Genomic DNA, 22,309 nt, shown 5'->3' with positions numbered 1-22,309 from the left:
GTTAGTCAATAGTGTGGGCATCAGAGGCCAGCGTGGGCCAGACAGCCTTCCAGACAGAGTAATCAGCATCACAACACAACTGACATTCAGCACTGCAGTCTAACCTACGTGGATGTCTATGACGGAGCAGAACCCTTCATTGAGACTGTAGTGCTTTGGACTGGAGGAGCCTCAGCTGATGCATATCCTCAAATAGGAAGGAGCCAGTCTGGGGAATAGAACACTAGTGGGGCTCTGCTTAAACTCCGAAGACCTTTAAAAAGAGGAAGCTGACTTTCTCATGTTGCTCCTTCTATTTTCTATTTACTATTCCATTGGAGTACAGCCCGAATAAGGCATCAAGACGTTAAAACCTGATCTCACAAAACTGGTTTCATGTTAACAAAATGGTCTGACTGGGTGCCAACGACACGTCTTAAAGGGCAGTCAAATGGATTAGGAACAGTGGAAGCCATAATAACAGTCGGGCCCAAAGCTAAAGCCTTCTCGTCTGTGTGAGGTTCCAGTGTGCCAATGTCCTTGGTAAGTCCTTCAATGTGCAGATAATCAGTTAGACATGGTAACTGTTCATGTCCCCATGGGTGGGAGCATGCAGACCTAGTCCTCATCCTGTCTTGTTCACTGACATACTTCCCCCTTACACAGAGACACACGGACACGGACACACACACAGCTTAGCGCTGCACTTCAGTTCTCATTGCCTTTTACCTTTGGCCCTTCACACGACCTCCCCTACACACACACCCTTTCCCAAAGCAAATCCCGTTGGCCTGACGACGGCCCCAGATTGCCACAATAACAAATAAACAAACTGCATGGGGAAATCTGATGGCATGTTTTTGTCCTGCTTTTCTTTTTGAACAACAAGAGCTCTTCTGTCCTAAAGAAGGGCCAGCAGGGTCAGAATTATGTAAGAGGCAGAAATGTGATGCGTCTGCTGATGTGTTTTAGATTCACTCGGCAACATACGTGACTCTGCAACAAAGCTCACTTGTCTCCAGGAAAACGAGAGGGGAAAAAAATAATAAAAATACCATTATGAAACAAGACAGCCTGTTTGAAGTTGTGCCAGCTCCTTGGCTACAATGAGAGAACTTTCCCGCCAACATGCCCTCCAAATAAAACATTCGGCCAACCTCACTCCCTGGCAGCAACCTGCATTTCCTTGGTGAATGTAAAGCCTTACCAGGGGGAATCCAGGACAGCACAATGGCGTTTAACACTGGGAGGAAATAAGATAATTGCAACATGAAGTGATATGCTTTACCTAAATACAAAAAAAAGGTCCAGGAAGGAGAACCAACCTTATAACAAAAGAATCACTTCATGTAATTCCCCTGCTGAACTATCAGACACACCCACATTGAGAAACACCCCCGAATTAACAGTCTCATAGCGAGCATTAACCCAAACTTCAAAAGCGTGCGTCGCTACAAAGCCAGTAGAGAGACACACCTGTGACACGCACAGTTGGCTGCAGGTTTGACCTCAAAATTAGATCCGGATCAAAACACCCGCTACACGTAATAGGAGGGTCTATGTGAGATGCCGGACTACAGTCTCAGGTGAGGTTGTTCAACAGGATCTGCTGGGTCTGGAACAGAGGCTCCCAGGCCCGCTCCTCTGAACACCTCCCCCCTGTCCTCCAGACACCTCCCCCATGTCCTGACAGCTAAGCACGGCCCGGCTAACAAGTGGAATGTTTCGAGGCTCGCTGCATTATTCAACACGACATGCTGTGGTTACGTAACAGTTCATCTGAGTACGCGGAAACCCAAGCCTGGCTTCATCAGGTAGAACTACGATGCAAATACCCATTATGCAACACGCCTGCCTCTATGTAGGAGCGAGCGCCCGAGACACAAAGCAGGGACGTGTAATTGGACTCTGATCGGTAGCGCACCGCCGTCCCCCGTTCTCCACTTGACCTTGAGGGTTGAGAAGAGAAGGGCTGCGTTGCCATAGCAACCCTGGGCCGACTGAGAGGAAGGGAGGAGGGGAAACACCAGGGAGCTAATCAGAGCCTGGCGCTCTCCCAGCGGAGACCGTTAGCGTCAGCCCCCCCTCCTCCAGCCCTGGTCTCTCTGGCATGCCCTGTTCACATTGACGTGTGGGCGCAGGGCTAGCTCAGTCTCACCTGGATGACAGTGTTCCCGCCCTCCAGCAGGGCGATGGCCAGTAGGATGCTCTCCTGGAAAATACGGTCGCTGGTGGCGTTCATGATGAGGTCGATGACGAGGTCGGACGCACCCTCTTTATCCAGGCGGCACTGGACTTCGTGCAGGGTCAGCTCCCCTCGGGCCGCAGCCGCCCCCGAACTTACCACTGGGGAGTAACAGAGAGAATGACAGGGAGACAAGAAGGGACAGAAATATTAAGGTGGAAGACAAAAGGAAGAGTGACAGATACGGAACAGAGAGGGACACAAAGGACACCGGAAAAGAGGCAGCAGGGAGAGACAGACAGAGAGGGAGACAGGGAGAGAGAGAAACAGGAAGAAAGACAGGCAGAGAGAGGCAGACAGGGGGAGAAAGAAACAGGAAGAGAGACAGGCAGAAAGAGGGAGACGGAGAGAGAGAGACAGGGAGAGGGAGAGAAACAGGAAGAGAGACAGGCAGAGAGAGAGAAACAGGAAGAGAGACAGGCAGAGAACTATTATGAGCAGGAACAAAGTGGAAGGCCACACAGTACACAGAAAACATGTCACTAAGTGGAAAACAACTACTCCATCATCTTACAGGGATTTAGGCACTCTACAGAATTGCCAGACTGGTGGATTGGAGAGCTCTTTCCTGTTAATTGATTCACTCCATCTACTTATTTCACTCATTATATCCTTGAATTTGATTAATTTTTAATCCAATGCAAAAATGGCATCCCAAAGATATTGTGAAGATCAATGTGTCACTTGAAAATAACTGTATTTCCAGATTATCTAGCCTGGTCCTGTCAGGATGACGCCTGCTCAGCCCACACGAGGAAACAGATGAGTGATAATGTTACCCATAGGGCTGTGTTCTGGCTGTGGGAGCAGGTGTCCACACTCCACAGGCAATTTTGCTCTAGAGCCCGCTTCCATGGTCGCCTGGCAACAACACGGCTCTCCTCAGCCAAAGAAAGATCATACGCTGAGGGACAGAGCACGGGTCCAAAGGCTTAATGGAGGACAGGGGCAGGCGGGAGCTTGAACAGGAAGGAAATCATTCCAGCTTGCCAGCCGTGGAGACGAATAACCATGACTCATGATTTCCTTTGTACTGCTGTGAGGTATTAAGGTATATGTGAGCCAGTGTCTAGACAGGTACCGGCTCGAGGTTTCCCTTCCGCTCCATTGGGGACGGGACCGTTGCTGAACGTTGTCACACTGTCTCTTCTGGCCCCAGGCTTGATGTTCCCATAGTAACGATTCACCAGAATCTGTCGTAGAGCTTCACCCTGGTGGAGAAAGTTGATGTCAGGGAAAGGAGCAAACATCTTCAGAATTTCATTTGATCCAACAGCGCATGTATTTGTCTGAAAAAATGTGTGAACCTCTAGATAAATCCATGGGAATCAGTGGGAACTGACTAGTGTTAAAATTAAATGAGATGTTTCTTACAGAAGAAATAGTACCTGTGGTATAATTTTAAATGGAACAGTTTTGAGATAAGGGTACAATGATGAGACTTCAGTTAAGGACAACAGTTCACCTGAAACAACACTGACTAATTACAGTGATGATTTAGTCTATTTAAAATTGTCTGTAATTGCACGGAATAAAACAATATGTTGGATACTTACAGTAACATTATAACATTCCTGGAAAACTGGGGGTAGATACGACAAAATGACAGGATTTGAATGAGAGGACTAGTGTTTCTAAGCGACCGCACTCCTCTCCAAAATGTGTCAAGTTCCTGAAGTAAATTAAATATTTCAGTAGCGGTTTGGTTTGGAACCCAGCCCTGGAGCCCCACTATCACAATTACTGTTTACTGAATACAAAAACGCTTCATTATTAATTGCAGTCTGGGTCAAAAGGGCATCTATAGTGAAGGCATGACCTATTGCATACAACACCAGCTCAGCTATAAAGTATGACCTTACAGTAATTTAGAAGAGCAGATTCATTTTGGTCAGCATAAAACGCAGTCACGAGTGCATTCATGTGCATCTTTTGCTGGAAATTAGCTCCCTCTGTTCAGAACAATCCAGGATATGAACATTGTGTAAGAGTACATCAAACATAGTGATCATAATGACACTGTACATGTTTTCTAAGCACAAATATAAGTATAAGATGTATGATATAGAAATGTGAAGGGGACATTTGTTTGCTTTGCTCGGAAGACATCAAAGCAGTATTCATGTAAGTCCTTTACGTCTCATCCTTCTAAAAATGCTCAGAGTTCTCTGAAATTGCAGCTTTCTCCCCAACAGAAAACGATGCAAAAGCTGCCAAATTAGCAGCAGGTGTGGACTTTTTGCGGGAGGAAAAGTTCAGAAAGGCTAAACCCATAAAGCGATGTCATGTATAGGTCGGTACTATATAGCAACATTGTTCCAATTTAGGCAGATGAGTGCCAAATCCAGTTTATTTTGGCTGTTTTAGGTTACCAAAACAAACTACAAAGCATCCTTCAGGTTTTGAGTCACAAGCTTGATGTAGTCATTGTGTGCCAGAAATATTGTACGGTTTGACTGCTTTAATACATAAAATAAAGCTTTATAATCCAGAGGTTCAAATACCTTTTCAGACAAAGATCAATGTACAAAATTCAGAAACAGTTGTTTTTGCATTATTTCTTTAATCAGGTTCACATTAGTAATTATTAAGACTTTCACCAATGCCCAGTATTGCAAGTGCCTCCGAATGGACCAATTCCCAATATCACCTATCAGTTTCCTGTATTCCTCCTTAACTCTGTGACAACCACAAGCAGTGGCCAGTTAGTAGGGGGTCGCCCCGTGGGGAGAAGGACATGCTGTGGAAGCAGGCCAGATCCGAACAGACCAGGCCAGACCAGGGGGAACGAAAAGCATCTGACCAGACAGGACTTCACCTACCCTTCTCTGGTCCTCCAGTTGCTTTTGGGGCAGATTGGGGTCAAGCTCCTGGGGGTGAGGTGAGTTAGCAGAATGCAAATCAAATAAACGTCCAAAAAGAACATGTTGAAAAAAAAAAAAAAAAAAGGGATGTTAATTCTGTGCACATTAGTCACTTTTCTGACATGCAGGGAACTGGGCCAAATCACATGCAGTTACTAGAGAGAGGAGGGTGGTGGTGTGGTGGATGTGCTGGGTTGGATGTGGGGTAGGAACAGACTTTTGCCAGGATTAGTATAGAGTTTTAAAGAGCAACTGAAAACTATCTTCACTCCCTGAAAACAGCCAAAATGCATTCAATATGTTTCAGAAACACAAATTCCAGTGTCAAAATTGACCAAAAAGGGGCAATATGACCACTTTCATAATAAAATCAGTCTCCTCCTAAACTGACATTCGAGGAATGATATGAATAAATTTGATTTTACGGAATTAAGAGTAATCATCCAGTTGGTGTGCATGTTTCGGAAAGTTGGTTTGACATTTAGATAGGCTGCGTGTTTAATCTACTGATGTTCCCTAACTAGCAAGCCCTGCAGAGATATTCAAAGTGAAACCAAATGTACAACCTGGCATTAAGATTGATCCCATTCAGCTGCATGCCGAACAGATGGGTGCTCCATGACCGGACAAACTGTGACGTCATCCCAACTCTGTGACATATTTATTTCTACCCTCTTGCAAATCTACCTTCTGAACGAGACTTGCCAAACTGTACGGCTCACTCTTTTTGACGTATGATTGTTTAAACCAACAAACTGTCTGGCTCAGAGAGACTCACATCCTCATTACTTTGCAGTAGGAGGATACATCCAACCATGTTAATTATATGAGGGCGCAACCGGCTGCCGGGGAGAAAAAACAACTCTGGCCATGAGAAAGAACCCAGCCCCGTCCGGGTTACATAACCCAGTCAGTGCGGACTGCTAGTAGGGCTACTGACTGCTGTTAACCCATGACCCCATCTACAATGGAAATACACTCAGCACACCGTTCCAAAACCTGGCAGAAAGAGGCTCAGATAACTGGACTTCACTCCACACCCTGGGGACCGATAGTGGTGGACAAATGGCGCAGGGTGTGGGGGGGGGGGGGGATCAGATGGAGAACTACTGTCATGGAATGTGACCACCACAACGTATAACACAGACAGTCTACCCATCTACGTTCTACAACCACCCATATCTGAGAGCCGCGGAACCGGCCGATATGGGCGTTGAACTCACATCAGGCGCTGGGACTTCAGGCTCGGCCGGAAGAGGGGCCAGCTGATTGGACAGATAGATAAAAGGTCTGGATTAGTCGAGGTCCGGGTAAGACCATACTGAGTTATGTTGTTACAAACCCCCCCACCCCCAAACCCCAAACCTGTCCCCTTTAGACAGCTCTCAGGTCAGTTGCCTCACAGCGCAAACAGACGGAGGGAGGGCCATGCCAGCTTCACCAAGGACCTCCCTGTCTGTTTGGCTGGTTTCACTTCATCAGTCGGCCCGTCACATTGGACCTGCAGTGATGAAAGCGCCAGGAGGACAGAAGACGGGACAACAAGCATGCCTTTGACCTGACTCAGTGCTAAGTCTCTGCTGTTACTGGACGTCTGACTGGTCCAGGTTACATTGTCATTTACATTCTACACTCTTCACTGGATCTGCTAATGCTTTCCCTCAGCAGCTTCCCGTGCAAACACCTTCATCAACAACATGCTCACTGTTTAGTTGTTTATGAGAGGTTATCGATTTTCGCTCGCCCTAATATACTGGAAATGTCTAGCATGTTTCAAGGGAGAGCAGAAATTTTTCTCATTTGAATGATGTAACAAATTAAAGCATATTAAAACGAAAACACATCACTGACTCAACGTCAGGCACGACGCCCAAGAAAGCAAGAAATGCATTTTATTTTCTGTGGGCAGACTGCGGAAATGAAACGCTCGCCTACACTTGGTAAATATAAATAAAAAAAAACAAATAAAAGGACGTTTAGGAAGAGAAACAGACGGATGTGATACACTCAAGTGGTGCAAAGTCAAAAGCCAGAGAACAGCAGACCACAGAGCTGCTGACTCCGCCTCACTAAACCGGTGCTGAGTAATTATGAGACTAGACAAAAACCTCCCCTTATAATGCCCTTGTTTTCTGTAAAACTAAAATTCCACCAGGAAAATGGATGATTAGCTCATAAACAATGCTCTAAGTTATTAACCCAGATTCACTCGTCTAACTGAATTGAGCGAAATGTACTAGAGCTACATCTAAGGTTTCCCATCCGTCAACGCCTTGAGTGGTTGGGGCATGACAGTCATTACGGGCCTCAGCTGACCTGAATGGCTTCCATGTGTCGCAGGGATCTGAACGCCGGGTTACGTCCATTTCTTTCCCATGAAACTGCTGGCGTCAGCACGGGTGCTTGGACCAATGACAGCCAGCTTTGGTTTCTCAGGTGGTATGACGTTGATTACGAAGTGATACACTGAGCTGAATCCTTACTCGTCTGCCACACAGGGCCGAACCTAAGACAGGGCCGGAGGTCATCTCTAAGGTCATCTCTAAGGACGTAACAGCCGGATACAGTGAAAAGATGTAGAGATTCCACCATGGATGTTCCACCTGTCTCTGTGACTCATGGGCCTGGAGTCAAAAACACCCACCTGTCTGAGTTAGCCTGGCTAGACTCTCTGTGACAGCAACCGGCCCCCTCACATCCCTTAGTGTGGACGATTAGAAGTCAGAGATGAACAACAAACAGAGAGATATAGAGAGAGATAAAGTTAAGGAGAGAGACAGACAGGCTGTGAGAGACAGATACGGTCAAACCGACAGCCATTACGCGGCTGGCCTTTCCTGTGGCCCGAAACAGCCCTCCCTCTGGCTCTCCTGCCCCCTCCTCCACCAGAGTACCCCACCCTGCCTGTCTCTCGGTAAACAGCTTGGCCACACTTTTATTGGCAATTACAGCAGAAGGTCACACATCAGTGGAGAGTCTGATTCTCAGTGGAGGGAAAAAAAGAATGCGTCCTTATGTAACCGGTGCCTGAAGGCGGCAGGGGGCCAGTGATCGTGCAGCGTGGAAACAGGCTGCGGAGGAGCAAGGACTGAGCTGCACAGCTGGCAGAAATGCCTACAGCGCCCCCTGATGGTGGGGATCAGAGAACTACCCATGGGGCTCATGTACACTGCTGCAGCTCTCAGAATTACCCAGGAAACGCAGGGAAAGACTGTGACAGAAGACACCAGACCTGAGTGGGATACAGGCAGAACAAGATTGGTAGAGAAAGAATCAGAGAGCAAAGAGGACACAGAGAGAGAGAGATGGCAAAGGGGACAGAGAAAGATAGAGAAATAGTAAAGGAGAGAGAGACAGAGAGGGACACAGAGAGAGAGAGACAGAGAGAGAAAGACAGTGTGTGTGTGTGTGTACGTGTGTGTGAGAAGACAGGGAGTGGGAGACGCAGCCCGCCGCGCTAACTCCTGCATAGCAATCATCCGCGTTACATAACCCCACCCCGGTCTGCACACAACATGTGGCCAACCTGCCGTGGGTCTCTGCACTCCGCTGGCCCCATTACATCACCCAAAGACCCACCGGTACTGGAGCTGTGCACGGTAGCAGTGGGATATCACGCAGCTACCGGCATGAGGAGTCTGACCGCCGGGCACACGTAACAGCCGAGTGGCAGACAGAGCAATGCTCCTGCTGTTCCTCCTGCTCAGGGGAGGCGTGGTCTCCGGCGCAACACTGGGTCTGGGTCATGGTATCCCAGCGGGCACGTGCCAAATGTGCAGACCGGTGGGTGTTTGTGTTTGATATTTAAGTGCACTCGCATGTGCATTCTTCAGGAACTATAAATGGGGACGGGGGTCGCTCAGACAACAATGAGGCGGTTTATTGGTCCGCTCCTGTTTTTAGGAGGGGAAGCAGCCGGGGATTTCCGTCACTGGATAGCACATGATGCAGGGAGGGAGGGTGGGGGAGGGAGAGGGAGGGAGATGGTGAGAGATAGAGAGAGAGAGAGAGAGAGAGAAAGGGGGGAGGGAGATGGTGAGAGATAGAGAGAGAGAGAGAAAGGGGGGGGGAGATGGTGAGAGATAGAGAGAGAGGGAGGTAGAGAGACACTGGTGATATTCTGACAGAGAGACAATCTTAGAGAACAGATTCTCCGACCCTCACTTTCACTGTCATCTGTGTTTCTCAAACTCTACTGGACAATAAATCAAGAGATTGCACTGGTGACTAGATTACGTTCTACTGATCAAAAGAATAACTTCAGTACTAACACGTAACTAAACTACACATTTCAAAGGGTAAAAAAAAACAACATACAGCAGTCTATGGAAGGGGATGAACTGTACAGTCTGGCGCTATGACATTGATAAGGGGAATATTAGCTGTTGCATAACATCCAGGAACTATAAACACTTCTGAGTAAGAGAGGTGTTGCATGACATTAGTCAGTGGTGCCACTTTGGCCCCTCCCAAACGCCACAGGCCCTCCAGAGAGAGAACGTGACAGAGTAGGGGGAGTGTCCTCTTACTCCAAGACAGGCACGGACAGACAAACAGAAACTCTTGAGCATGCAGTGCACTTGCAAGTAGCGCTCCGACCTGGGTTCAAATATCCCAATACATTCATGTACATTCAAAGAAAGCATTTGAAATGTCTCATGTAAAAAGACATTGACTGTGTCAGTTCATTTAGAAAGAATATTTGAAATATACATGTAAAAGTCCTCTTCAGTACGATTTGAAAAAAAAATTCTGAGGGTGTATTTGAAATTTCTCCAACACAAAAGACACATTTTATGATCAAATTCAAAGATGTTCTGAACGTGTATTTGTATAACCAAACATTCACATGCACATGAAATTGAAAAAGCACACAGGCTGGGGCTCATCCACGCTCCCTAACCCTCTCTGGGTGTGCATGATCGGGTAACGGCCCCCAAATTCAAGGGATAGCTCCAGTGGGTATAAATACTCACACCTGCTGTGGTAATGATAGTGGAGAGCCGAAGGGGAACCACCCTACCCATGACCCTCTGACTTCCATCCATAGACGAGCTGTTGGTTTTACCAAGAGAGGTGCTGACCCCAGTCCCTACCACCTGGCGTCCTGAACGCATTCTAAGTCTGTTCTAACTAGATTCACTGATGAATGGAGAAATTGTCGAATTAAGCTACAGCACCAATTTCATTTGTTTCAATGTCGCTGGCAGTTTTTCCTGTGAAATACGTCCACTTTTCCCACTCGCAGGACACGTTCCGTTTGAACACTGCATGTGATGTGGGATTTACCCATACCGTGAAAAGAAAACATGAAGGCCCGTCCAGAAACACGCGGGGAGAGATGAACGGCACCATTCAGTACTTCACTGTACAGGCGGTCCTAAGTACAGTAGGAGTATCAACATCATGAGTCTGCCCTACTCTCCATCCCCTGTGGCAGCTGTTTCCCTACTGACTGGCCCTCGTCCACTGACATGCACAAATCCAGTCAGATCGAACACGAACCAGCTACTTCAGCCGGGGCCGCGTCACATCGACCCGCCTGGCTCTACGTACGAAACAACCAGCGACTACACTCCAAGCAGGAGACTACGACACAGACACATAGCACTGAAGCAAGGCGGCGACAGCAGGCAGTCGTTAGCATGCTAGCGGCACGGAGACAAAAACAGTCGAACAAACAAGCGACCCGCAGCCGCTCTGGCAAGCTTAAAGCAGGGGACGGGGGGGGGGGGTTTACTGTAACCAGCAGTCAAGACGGCTAAACCACCGGCACACGCACACAGCCAGCTACACCGCACCACTAGAAGCCGACAGAAACCGACGTAAAGAAGGAAAGTGATAGACCTCAGCCACATCCATCTCATCATCAAAGGCTATGTGCTGGAAGAGAAGAGTGCAGAGGCGGGGTTAGTGGAGCAGGGTTAGGTGAGGCAGCTGGAAACAGTCACGCCACAAACAGTCAGTGAAAAACACAGAGGTTGGTTACTGCGTCTGAAAAGCAACAGATTGGTCAGTACCAGCAGAGCAGAGAGCTAAAAGCTAAAAACACCATTATTCTGAGATTAGTAGAGCGTCATTTACAGCCCGTTGAGTTAGTTGTTGTGTTGCTGTTTTGCGGTTCAATTAGATAATAAAACACACGGACAGGCGAGAAATTATAGGAAAAACTGGACAAAATGAGTGTAGGAACATAATAAATGTAGGTGCTTCCATACAGGTGAACCGCATGATACAATTAAACAGTTAACACCTTATCCGGCTCTGTGGCATGTAGAAAAATGCTGAGCGGGCCTGGTTGACCTAGATTTTGGAACAAGATGGCAAGAGGAGAGGATCCAGGTAATTTTGAAAGAGGTTTCATTATTGTGTGTCTTTCAGGATGACAATGCCCCCATCCACAGCGCACGAGGAGTTACTGAATGGGTTTGATGACTATGAAAATTATGTGAATCATGCACTTCACATTCACTAGGTCTCAACCCAATTGAACACCTATGGGAGATTATGGACCAATCCGTCACACAGGGCTCTCTACCACCATCAAAACACCAAATGAGGGAATAACTTTTGGAAGAATGGTGATCCTTTCCTCCAGTAGAGTTCCGTAGACTCTTAGGATCTGTCATGAGGCATTGAAGCTGGTAAGGTGGCTCGTGGTGCCAACATCTCACTGAGACAACTTAAGTTTTATTTTTCCTTTCATTTGTCGCCCGTCTCTATACATTCTAGAAAGTACATTCTAGCTATCACCAACAACCAAAATTATATTTTTAAGAGGGACACTTCTCTAGTGTTTTTAACTTGTGTGTGTGTGAGAGAGAGAGAGAGAGAGATCATGAACATTAAGGATACAGTATAAACCCACCCATAGCATTCTATTCCTGCAGAAGTGCAGCTGCTACAGTAGGCTAAAACATGATCAAAATACTCTTAAGTGCTGTAGGTTTTTAAACTGTAAACTTTAAAACCAAGACTCCTGGACATTAAAGATTAATTCTGGGATTTTTGGTAACTGGTATTAAAAGTGCTGTTGGGGAGCCAAAATCGATCCCGGTAAATTGTGAACCATGTCATTTATGTGGGTGTGTTTGCCATGTTATCAAATCCTGTTGCTTTCAAAGTTATTTCCTATGGTATGTTAGCAAATCTAAACAACATATTACACGTTCACAGCCCAAAATGAAAGGCTCATTTGAAAAATTCTGGGGCTGCATCTAAGTACTGTAGAGTTAACCAAAATAATGATGAATATTAAAGTGGCATTATGTAGAATGTTTGCATTGTGCTATCAGAAAATGTCCATAACGCCTCTGCAGTTCTAGCAGAACTGAGTAATACAATAGTACACAAATTCATAACAGTACCGCACGGTAAGGGGGGGCTCAGTACAGTTAACCCAAACGTTTTTTCTAAATAAATAGCTAGCTACAGTGTTTTACATTGGCAGTTACATAAATATGATTGCCCTGAAAAAATATATTACACTATTCTTATGTATACAACTGCTTTTGTGCATGTGTTAATCAAAATAATTAAAATTGTAGGTGTATTTCCAAACTTTAGAAGCAGCAGCTATTTCTACAATGGAGAGTGGTGGTACTGACAAACCAACTTTGTATCATTTAAATCTCCAGACTACAAGGGTGATGAACAGAGAGTTGTTGAGAAGACATTACTGTAACTATATGTTGCCACTGCTTGAAAGTAGCCAATAAAGCTGCTAACACCTCAAACAAACTCACACATCTACGCTGACATCATCCAGGTATCAATATCCCTATGGCAACATGAAAATGCTAAAGAAAAAATACAACATTCATTGCATTAATTCAACCTTTTGCATCAGGCTAATTGGGCTCTCGTAAAGCATTATATATTATTCCTGGATTAGTGTTGCCTGTTTTGCCAGAAAAACTGATCTTCAGTAACTGTTGATAAGAAATGTTTGCACTTAACCGAATAAGCACCGAACCTTGACCTTCAAAGCACAATAACTAGCGTACTGGCATACATTTTTTATTTTAAGTTAAGTTGTAATTGTTTTTTTTTAAATCTATTTGTCCACAGAAGCCAGAACAGATTCCGTTGTGAAATGAAAAAGCTACTCCCTTTCTCTCCATCGGCATCACTAAGTGATGTGGTTCTCTCGTCCTCTAGCCAACCGCATAACAATGGCAGACAGGCATGTGTAATCCCCCGGTTCCCAACTGGAAGCTTAAGATGAGAGCTGGTTTGAATGCAAATTTTGGTGCTGCAATTCACCTAGCATCCACTTGGACAAGAAATTCCACATACTGCCCTGTAAGTACTGCATTAAAGCCAACCAAAGGACTCATTAAGGACAACCAGTATCAACCAGGCAAAGGGAACTGGGCAGCAGAGAAAATAAAAACGTAACCTCCAGCACCATCTTTGCGCTCAACCCCCTGACCTCTATCAGAGGTACAGAATACCAGGCCTCATTGCAACTCTCATGCTAAATACCAGTCTAGAGAGATCAAGAGAACAAGGTACCTTTTCCCCATAGCCACGGTCTTTGGTCATCATCTCCCTCAGAGTCTGCAGCACCTTGATGCACAGGCGCTCCTCATTCTCCTCCAGCAGCTGCTTGGTGTGTTTGATGAGCCTAGTCAGAAGACAGGAGGAAAGCTGGATCACTGCAGTGAACACACCTGTACGCGAGGGAACAACTCATTTCAGCGGTAACAAACATAGATGCCTCAGCCACTGCTGTTTCCTGTTAAGATAGACGAGTTAAAAGATCAGGGTGTGTGTGTCTGCTTGGCATATGCTTATTTCATTATTGTGCAGAAATGTTTGGGTAGTGATCGACCTCACGTAGGTCTTAGAGCTGTAGATCAGCTCATCCCAGGCGCTGTGTTTCAGTTACATGAACGGAGAGGAGCTTTTAAGTCCAAAGGATCAATCATGTGTAGGAATCATGAGTCGTAAGGCTTCCCTGAAAATCAGTCACCCCAATTTTCTCCAGGCTTTCCATTAAGGTTCAACTGAGATATTGTGGTTGGTACTGTTCAGTATTGCCTTTGTACTAAATCAATGCGAACTGGTGGCGTTTCACGTGCTACTCGACGCAACCCCCGCCTACCTGTGTCCCTATACAGTAGGCTAATCCCAGAGCCAGCACCTGTTCAAAGAGCCCAGACACCCGCCCTCACGCCCCGTAATCCAATCTCAGTCCTTATCGAGCACAACACACACAGCAGTGGCCGGGCCTTTGGGCTGGGGGGCTGTGCGAGGGAGCTAGAACTCCAGTGGGCTCAGTGCAGGACATGTGAAAACAAAGCCCCGGGTCAGTACAGCACTTAGCTGCCCACCATGCTCAGCGACGGCTTCAGTTACTGTGCGCTTACAGAGGATTAGTGTGCCGATTCCAGTCGCACAACATCGGGTACATGTATGCCATGAATGAGCTGGGCTACTGAAACCCGGATGTTCACCATACAACTAGTCACTCTCAAAGGTATTCAAACTCCCTGTGATTTTGTTTGAATTTTTTTTATATTACAACTAGGGCTGTAACAGTACACATTCGTAACCGTTCTATACAGTTCGGGCGTCTCTTCACGGTTCGCACGGGAACCCTCTCCGTATAGAAACTGTTGATGCTTTTCCAACTATTGTTTTGTGAAACTCGAGGAGGAACAGCTCATTCTAAAATAGCGTGTGGTTGTATTGATAAACCGCCATTGCCAGTTTTGTGTACATCTCCAGTTGGACAGCATTTTGGCTTTCCAGTAGACTACCACGGTTGGGGATAGAGAGGTTCTGATAAAACTTCAAGTATCCTATGACAACCTTAAACACGCTGACACATCTACACCGACATGACATGTATCAGTGTCCCCGTAGCATCACAGAAACACAAGAAAAACAATGCAAATCTCTCCCCAAATCAGCCCTTAGCCTCAGTCTAATCCGGCAAAAGAAATAACACAAGCAGTGTGTGTGTTGGTTGAGAATGGCCACAGTAAGGACTACTGAAAAAATCCCCTGAAAATGTGAGTCTGTACTGACTACTCAGCTAAACAAAAAGAAGACTGAGTCCTAGCAAATGAATGCTGATTCGATGCTGAACTGCTGTGAACAACATAAAAATAGAGACTGTGGTTCATCACTGGACATGACAAGAGTGGACACGTCAGGGAGGTGGTTGGGTTACAGGGGCTTGTGGGCACTGGAATCTTACTTGGAGATGAAGCCACCGCTTTCACACTTCCGGCGGGCATCTGTGTTCTCAGGGAAGAGCAGCTCTGGGCGATGAAGCACGTCCACCAGCACAGAGAGCTCAGCCTGGACCAACGGGCGCAGGCGGTCTTCTAGAGCTGACACTATGTCCTTCAACACAGAGCAGTGGACAGGCAGAGGGTGAAAGAAGAGAAGAAACAGACGGGTTATGACAGAGCTGTGGGTCTGGACCGAGGCCAGATGGACTGTATGACACTGGGGCCTGGATGTCGGCCCTTACACAATTTTAGCTGGACCTTAAAAGGACAAACGGAAGCTGACAAAACAGCAAAATACAAAAGGTGAACTTTGTGACCGGACTGTCTCAGACTGCTCACTGTACACATTTATAAATGCAGAAGTGGGTGCGGTAGACCAGGGTTTACCAAAAACCTCCAAGAAAACAAGAGCAGCCACATCCCAACTCGCCTCTCCCCCACTCCATACACCCATGACTAACCATAAACTCCATGGAAATATGCAAATCACTAAAATTGCATAATGTTGATGTTGACATGATTTGTGAAGAAAAGGAGCAGGACAATCACACAGACATTCACACAATGGGTGGAAGAGGAGGTTCACCCATTATTACAAGCGGCCTTCTTTTCATTCTTGCTGGTAGGTGATTCTTCCCCCCCCCATTATTCATTATGTTGTCTTGACATGACATAGAATTTCATATTTCATAGCATTTTTGGGAGGGTACAACAACAAGCCCAGAAATATTTAAAAGGCCCAGTGTAAAAAATCTGTGAACTTCCCCTTTCATTTTCTTGGGAATTGTAACTCATTCGTCTGCAAAATTGTTCCTTTCATCCATTTCTTGGAATGGTTAGGTCAATTTATCTGGAATTCCATGACTCATTTTCAACATACAACGCAAGTGTAACTGATTTCCTTTAAACAAATGTTGTGAGAACTAGGCTTGTTGAATGCAAGACTATAGTAATTTTTTGTCTCCTGAGTCTCACCTGTGTTGTAGTTCAGTGACACTGTCTATATAAAGTCTCACCTGTGTTGATACCACAGTAGTTCAGTGACACTGTCTATATGAAGTCTCACCTGTGTTGTTTCCACAGTAGTTCAGTGAAAGTAGTTCAGTGACACGGTCTATGTAAAGTCTCACCTGTGTCGTTTCCACAGTACTTTAGTGACACTGTCTATATGAAGTCTCACCTGTGTTGTTTCCACAGTAGTTCAGTGAAAGTAGTTCAGTGACATGGTCTATGTAAAGTCTCACCTGTGTCGTTTCCACAGTACTTTAGTGACGCAGTCTATATGAAGTCTCACCTGTGTTGTTTCCACAGTAGTTCAGTGACACGATTTATAACAACAAACCAGCCAAGACTAGTTCAGCTGGCCCACAATAGAAAGTGCTGCCCTCTCGAAATTCGAACCCAGGTCGCCCACGTGAAAGGCTGTGTCTTTAACCACAACACCACAGAGCTGTACATTTGCTGGAATAGTCATAAGAATTGCGCAATTGCTAGCAAGTCTGCCAAAGCTACTTCATTTCAGGGCATGAGAAAATCTTTTTTTCTTTCATGGCAAAACAGCATACTTTTTTCTTTCATTTGTGAATGATATTATGACACAATAACTATCAATAAAGGCGACGTGCCTAACTTTAATCAGGTGAAAAGACGAGCGAGTCGTGGAATCTACCAGAAATAATTAATAAATGTCATTGCTCTCAATAGATTCAAACTTAGGTCTTCCGCATGAGAGGCACTGTCTTTAACCACTACGCCACGGCATTACACGTTTCAGCAGTCGCTAGACTCCAGGATTGTGTTAAACTGACTAACGTTTCTTTTTAAGTTTACCTCCACAATAGTGTCTATGAACAGTATTGCTTTTGCCACTGGCCGTTTTAACAGCTTTTCAGCCAGTAATAGGCTTACTAGTATATACTAACTTCCTAGGAATAATCATAAGAACTGAGCACAGATGGGTACTTCGAAAATCCACCAGAAACAGTCGCAATATAACCGTTAACTATAATGCAGATACTGACGGTTTTAGCCAGCAAAGTTTAATCTATACGTAATAATTCATAACACGTCCTTTGCTTCGCCTGCGAGGAGATATGAACTCGGGACCTATAGTTCACAGGTCCGCTTCTTTAACCACTACGCGATTTAACAAGGGTCAGTCAGTCAGTCACTCAGTCAGTAAGAGACATTCGCTCTTCTTGGCCGGCTCTGTTTTACGTGGTCCGGCAAAAAGTCTCACCTGTATTGTTTCCACGGTAGTTCGGTGACACGGTCTATACAAAGTCTCACCTGTTGCCTCTGAGGTGCTCATGTAGCTTAAACGTGGTTTGTACGAATCCTTACCTGTAGTCTTTCTATGATATTCCTGTAGCTAATGGATGTGGTGCTGTTGGAGTCCCTTCTGGGGGCATTCTTGGCAGAAAGCCTCCAGCTCAGGATGGACTTGGTGACCACGTTGTTCGACTTGACGAACAGGTTGTTCACCTGGCTGTCCAGGTCCACCGGGATGGCGATGGCTCTGTTCTTGGCTATGTGAATGAAAATAGTAGTATACTTAAGAATACTTAATAGTAGTAGACTTAAGAGGGGCACTCCAATTGGCTTGTGACTACAAAGATGTATAGCATTTAATGGATTTTACAGTGCAAAAATAATGCTTTCCCAAGAGTAGTAAAAAAAAATATTTGTCAAATATTAGAAAATAATGCTCAAGTCAATCAAGTGTTTAAAAAAAACAGAGAAAGAAAATTCAGAAAATAAGCAACTAATTCAGGTACAACTTAATTGTTAGAATAAGACAATACATTTTCTTTTGTCGGAAAACAAGAATGAGGTATGTTCAGATTTGTTGTTGTGTCAGAATTAGACTACCTAGCTTCTTATCAGACAACACATTCAACCATATCTTTTGCTCACATTTTCTTATTAGGTTTTTGTGAACTTCTTTTTGAGGAAGCATTTTCTTGCAGCGTATCAAGACTGCGTTAGCGCAACTGGTGTCGGCCAAGTGCACGTATCTTACCCACGTCAGACAGCACCTTGATACAGGCCTCAACAGAGGCCTTCTGAGTGGGGTTGAGCCAGTTACAATGATACACCCTGAACACCCCCTGCAGGAGCTGAACAAACACTGGCTGGCGAGTCTAACAGAAGGAGACAGACAGACAGATGAGAGACAGACAGGAGAGAGACAGGAAGTAAAGACAGATGAGAGAAGAAAAGACGTCAAAGGATGAGTCAGAGGGTGCACGTTAACAAAAGCAAAAATCCCCAACAGTGATCAACAAAGGATTTGTGGTTTATCACAGACCCCATCTCTAGAACCCAGATTAACCAAAGTGAGGGTGCACTCAGCTTAAAAACTGAGTCATGTTCTGCAGGGAGAAACCAGAGAAAATGTTTCAAACCGAGAAAGTATTAGCCAAATGTTAAATGTCCTCTGGGCAATTACTTTTGTATCAACCTCTTCACATTGAAACATTGAGTAGGCTACAGTAAAACAGCCCTCACAGTAAAACAGAAAAAGAATCACGTTTTGCTGACAGAGAGGAAGGGCGGATATTCAGGGAGGAGTGGGTGGGAAAGACTCAGGAAGGAGTGGGAAGGATTGGGGAAGGAGTGGGTGGGAAGGATTCAGGAAGGAGTGGGTGGGAAGGATTCAGGAAGGAGTGGGTGGGAAAGACTCGGGGAGGAGTGGGAAGGATTCGGGAAGGAGTGGGAAGGATTCGGGAAGGAGTGGGAAGGATTCGGGAAGGAGTGGGTGGGAAGGCTCTGCTTAGACAGACAGATGACAGGTCTGGCACCTGCTGCCCCATCATTTCTCGTTTTTATCTTGCTCACTTCATTTTTCCTAGGTAAGTTGACAACGGTCTGCTGTTTTGAGAAGTTTTACATGTAAACTCGTTCTCTTCTACAAGTCAATCACAATCTTTTATTTCACAATTTTATTTCAAAATAGGATGACTTACACCAACATTTTTGAATAATTCAAAGATGGTTCCTTCTTCCTACTCTTTGGAGGAGACGAACCAAAGCAGTGTCTAGCATTTTTGATCAAGGGGAACAGGGTTGCTGGCTACAGGTAATGATTTACATGTAAAGGGAACACATAATCCACCTAAACTACTAATGCAACAGGGTTTATGACAGGGTTTCCCAGTCCTGGTCCTGAGGACCCCAATGGGGCAGGTTTTTGCTTTTGCCCTGGCACTCACACAGCTGCTTAAAATGTTACCCTGGCACTCACACAGCTGCTTAAAATGTTACCCTGGCACTTACACAGCTGCTTAAAATGTTACCCTGGCACTCACACAGCTGCTTAAAATGTTACCCTGGCACTTACACAGCTGCTTAAAATGTTACCCTGGCACTTACACAGCTGCTTAAAATGTTACCCTGGCACTTACACACTTGATTGACATAATCAAACTATCAAGTCATACATTTCTATCAGGTGTGTGAGTGCTTGGGCAAACCCTTGGTGTCCTCAGGACCATGATTGGAAAACCCTGGTCTATGGTTATTACTGTAGTCAACTCAGGTCTGAAGCAGTATCTCCACTAGCATCAGGAACAAACAACACTGTGAGCACAATAACATGTATAACAATCCAGCACAATAACATGTATACCTCCATTATCTTTCCCAGAATGCACGCCTGTTGTGGGAGAGAAGGGGATGACTATGTTCTTTAAGCAGATGTTTCACATGAATCAGAGTACTGAGGGTAATGGAATTTGGGATGTCGAATGTATGTGAAAATTACTTGAAAGAGGAAGTACACCAAACTAATCTACAGTAATAGGACGTACTGCAAACACAGGCTTGTCTAGCATGGTTATTAGTGGCCAATTCTAGAAAGGATTGCAAAACGAGTCTTCCAAGAAAAAGTCTTTGAAGACAAAAGTTGGGCTCCTCCTCTATATTGCATACTACCCAACACTTTCCCAGAGGACAGAGTGACGAACCAATAACTGCTCAACCATCAATTGCAGCCACATCCCAGAAGTGAAGGTATATTGTGAAACATACCAAATTATCTGGATTTCTGTTTGCCAACCATGTAATATTCTTGGAAAGTGATGAGTCAGATCTAGTATACAAGATGTGACAATTGTCAGTGAAGAAATGTATTGCTATTCTAGGTCTGCTGGTAAATGGATAGTAAACTAAGGAGTTTTACCGATACTCACATACATCTGACATGCCACCTAGTTAAAAAAAAAAAAGTAACAGGTTTCCATGTTAACCGTGAAATGTTTTCACCCGGTGTGTTCCATTCAACTGCTCGGTTCGTGCCGCATTGTGCATTACGGTGGCTGTCACGTGTTTGTGGTCGTGGTTACAGTACCTGCAGACTGGTGCTCTGGTCAGAGAAGGGCGAGCTGAAGAAGGTGGTGACAATGCTCATGACGGTCTCCGTCACGTAACCCTCCAACACAGTGTCCGCATGCTTCCGGTCACTGGTGTTGTTGCAGACCTACAGATCGCAGAAACAGACATGGCTAGCCTGACTCACTCACCAGACAGACCGGGGTGAGGGAGTATTCGCTGGATCACACTTCCTGCCTCCTCCAAGGAAACAGGACTGAATATCATTACTCCATGCTGTGATCACACATCACCTCACAGCACAACACTCCCGCAGGAAAGTAGAATGAGAACCCGTCTCTTGGTAGAAGACTCAGTAGACTATCAATGAAGCCTCAGTAACAGAGCAACTCATGAACTGTTGACCAGCCATACAATAGGAAAATGTGCTCCTGTTTACCCTGCAGATGTCCACCAAGAAATTCTCAAAGAGTTTCCACATGTGGTTGCTGGTGTAGATCTCTTTCATCTCCACCTCGGTGTCCACATAGCAGTGGTTCAAGAAGTTGATGTAGGCTATTTTCACCTGGAGAAAAGGGGAGGAATGGACATCTTTCGTACAGCAAACACTCAAACCCATTATTATCACAAGAACCCAAAATGGTCGTTAAGCCTGAGGTGGTACAAGGTGTTTGTGAGTTCCCCAATATTCACATGCAGGGCTCCTCATGTTTTTACAGCGGTTGCCTACATACCTGTTGGCCCAAGTGACTTTCACTCACCTCAGGAATGCAGTCCTCATGGGTGACCACCCTCACAATGTCATCCAGGGGCAGCAGGGAGTTGCACTTGATCTCAGTGTAGACGTTCTTTCCCTCGGTGCAGACGGCCAGCAGCTCCACCAGGTGGATGTGGTACATCAGAGGACTGTTCTCGTCCATACGGTCCCGCTCTGACCGCATCATTGTGATCAGGGTCTGGAAGGATGCACGGTCATTGTAGAACACCAGCACGTCCTCGCCAGAGTTCACCAACTGCGCAGGGTAATGGGAGAGAATGTTCTTTGTCAGCTACTGAAACATTATATTGATTTTAATGTATTTTTGGTCCGTAGTATCATTTGCATTAGAATCATCTGCGAATCATCCGTGCTGGAAAAAAAAAGTTACAGCTCACCTCAGCCATGACGGTGTCCTGGCACTTCTTGATGAACTTGTTCTCAGCCTTGACGATGGTCTGCAGGAACTTGAGGTACTGGACGTGGCGGCCGTGCGTCTCGGTGCAGTGGACAAAGTGCTGCACAACGCGCTCGTTTATCTCACTGCACAGCTGGAAGTTATTCATGAAGATGTGTTGCATGGTGACTGCCTCCAGAATCTGCAGAGACGAGAAGTGCCAACATAGGGACCTTAAATGTATGGGAATGAGGGAGCACCGCTGGTTCCTACTAACCCAGTAATTAACCCAGCAAAGTCCACTCACCCCTGGGTTCAGAAACAGGTTAATATGCTTGTGCAGCAAGATCTGGTTCTGCTGGTTCCCTGCACAGAAGTTCTGGAGGAACTCGTGAGCCAGCTTCATTATCTCCTGCATGCGGACATCCTCTCCCTGAAGTGTTTTCGTCACAAACACATGCAGACACACGACCAAAGAGCTAGCGAGCC

General features: G+C 45.6%; 1 protein-coding gene across 20 annotated transcripts in view; it reads right to left on the bottom strand.

Annotated features, from left to right (window-relative positions):
- itpr1b (inositol 1,4,5-trisphosphate receptor, type 1b) overlaps window positions 1–22,309 on the bottom strand; it is a 111,762-nt gene that overhangs the window by 52,565 nt on the left and 36,888 nt on the right. For 9 of the 20 annotated variants that reach the window (XM_034287516.1, XM_034287513.1, XM_034287512.1 and 6 more), the window contains 16 exons: window positions 22,128–22,253; window positions 21,822–22,022; window positions 21,428–21,679; window positions 21,106–21,231; window positions 20,686–20,814; window positions 20,528–20,545; window positions 19,966–19,992; window positions 18,358–18,478; window positions 17,679–17,863; window positions 15,299–15,447; window positions 13,606–13,717; window positions 10,936–10,971; window positions 6,312–6,353; window positions 5,047–5,094; window positions 3,306–3,435; window positions 2,138–2,325 (listed from right to left, as the gene is read on the bottom strand). In XM_034287516.1, the coding sequence (XP_034143407.1) occupies window positions 2,138–2,325; window positions 3,306–3,435; window positions 5,047–5,094; window positions 6,312–6,353; window positions 10,936–10,971; window positions 13,606–13,717; window positions 15,299–15,447; window positions 17,679–17,863; window positions 18,358–18,478; window positions 19,966–19,992; window positions 20,528–20,545; window positions 20,686–20,814; window positions 21,106–21,231; window positions 21,428–21,679; window positions 21,822–22,022; window positions 22,128–22,253 (1,890 nt within the window). The remainder of the gene's footprint in view (window positions 1–2,137; window positions 2,326–3,305; window positions 3,436–5,046; window positions 5,095–6,311; window positions 6,354–10,935; window positions 10,972–13,605; window positions 13,718–15,298; window positions 15,448–17,678; window positions 17,864–18,357; window positions 18,479–19,965; window positions 19,993–20,527; window positions 20,546–20,685; window positions 20,815–21,105; window positions 21,232–21,427; window positions 21,680–21,821; window positions 22,023–22,127; window positions 22,254–22,309) is intronic. The other 11 variants (XM_010882051.5, XM_010882047.5, XM_034287518.1 and 8 more) reach the window with 7 other exon arrangements.

Source organism: Esox lucius, chromosome 17 (assembly GCF_011004845.1).
Source record: "Esox lucius isolate fEsoLuc1 chromosome 17, fEsoLuc1.pri, whole genome shotgun sequence".
NCBI classification, from domain to species: Eukaryota; Metazoa; Chordata; class Actinopteri; order Esociformes; family Esocidae; genus Esox; species Esox lucius.
Note: the sequence above shows the minus strand (reverse complement) of the source record. Positions and strands in the feature narration are given on the sequence as shown.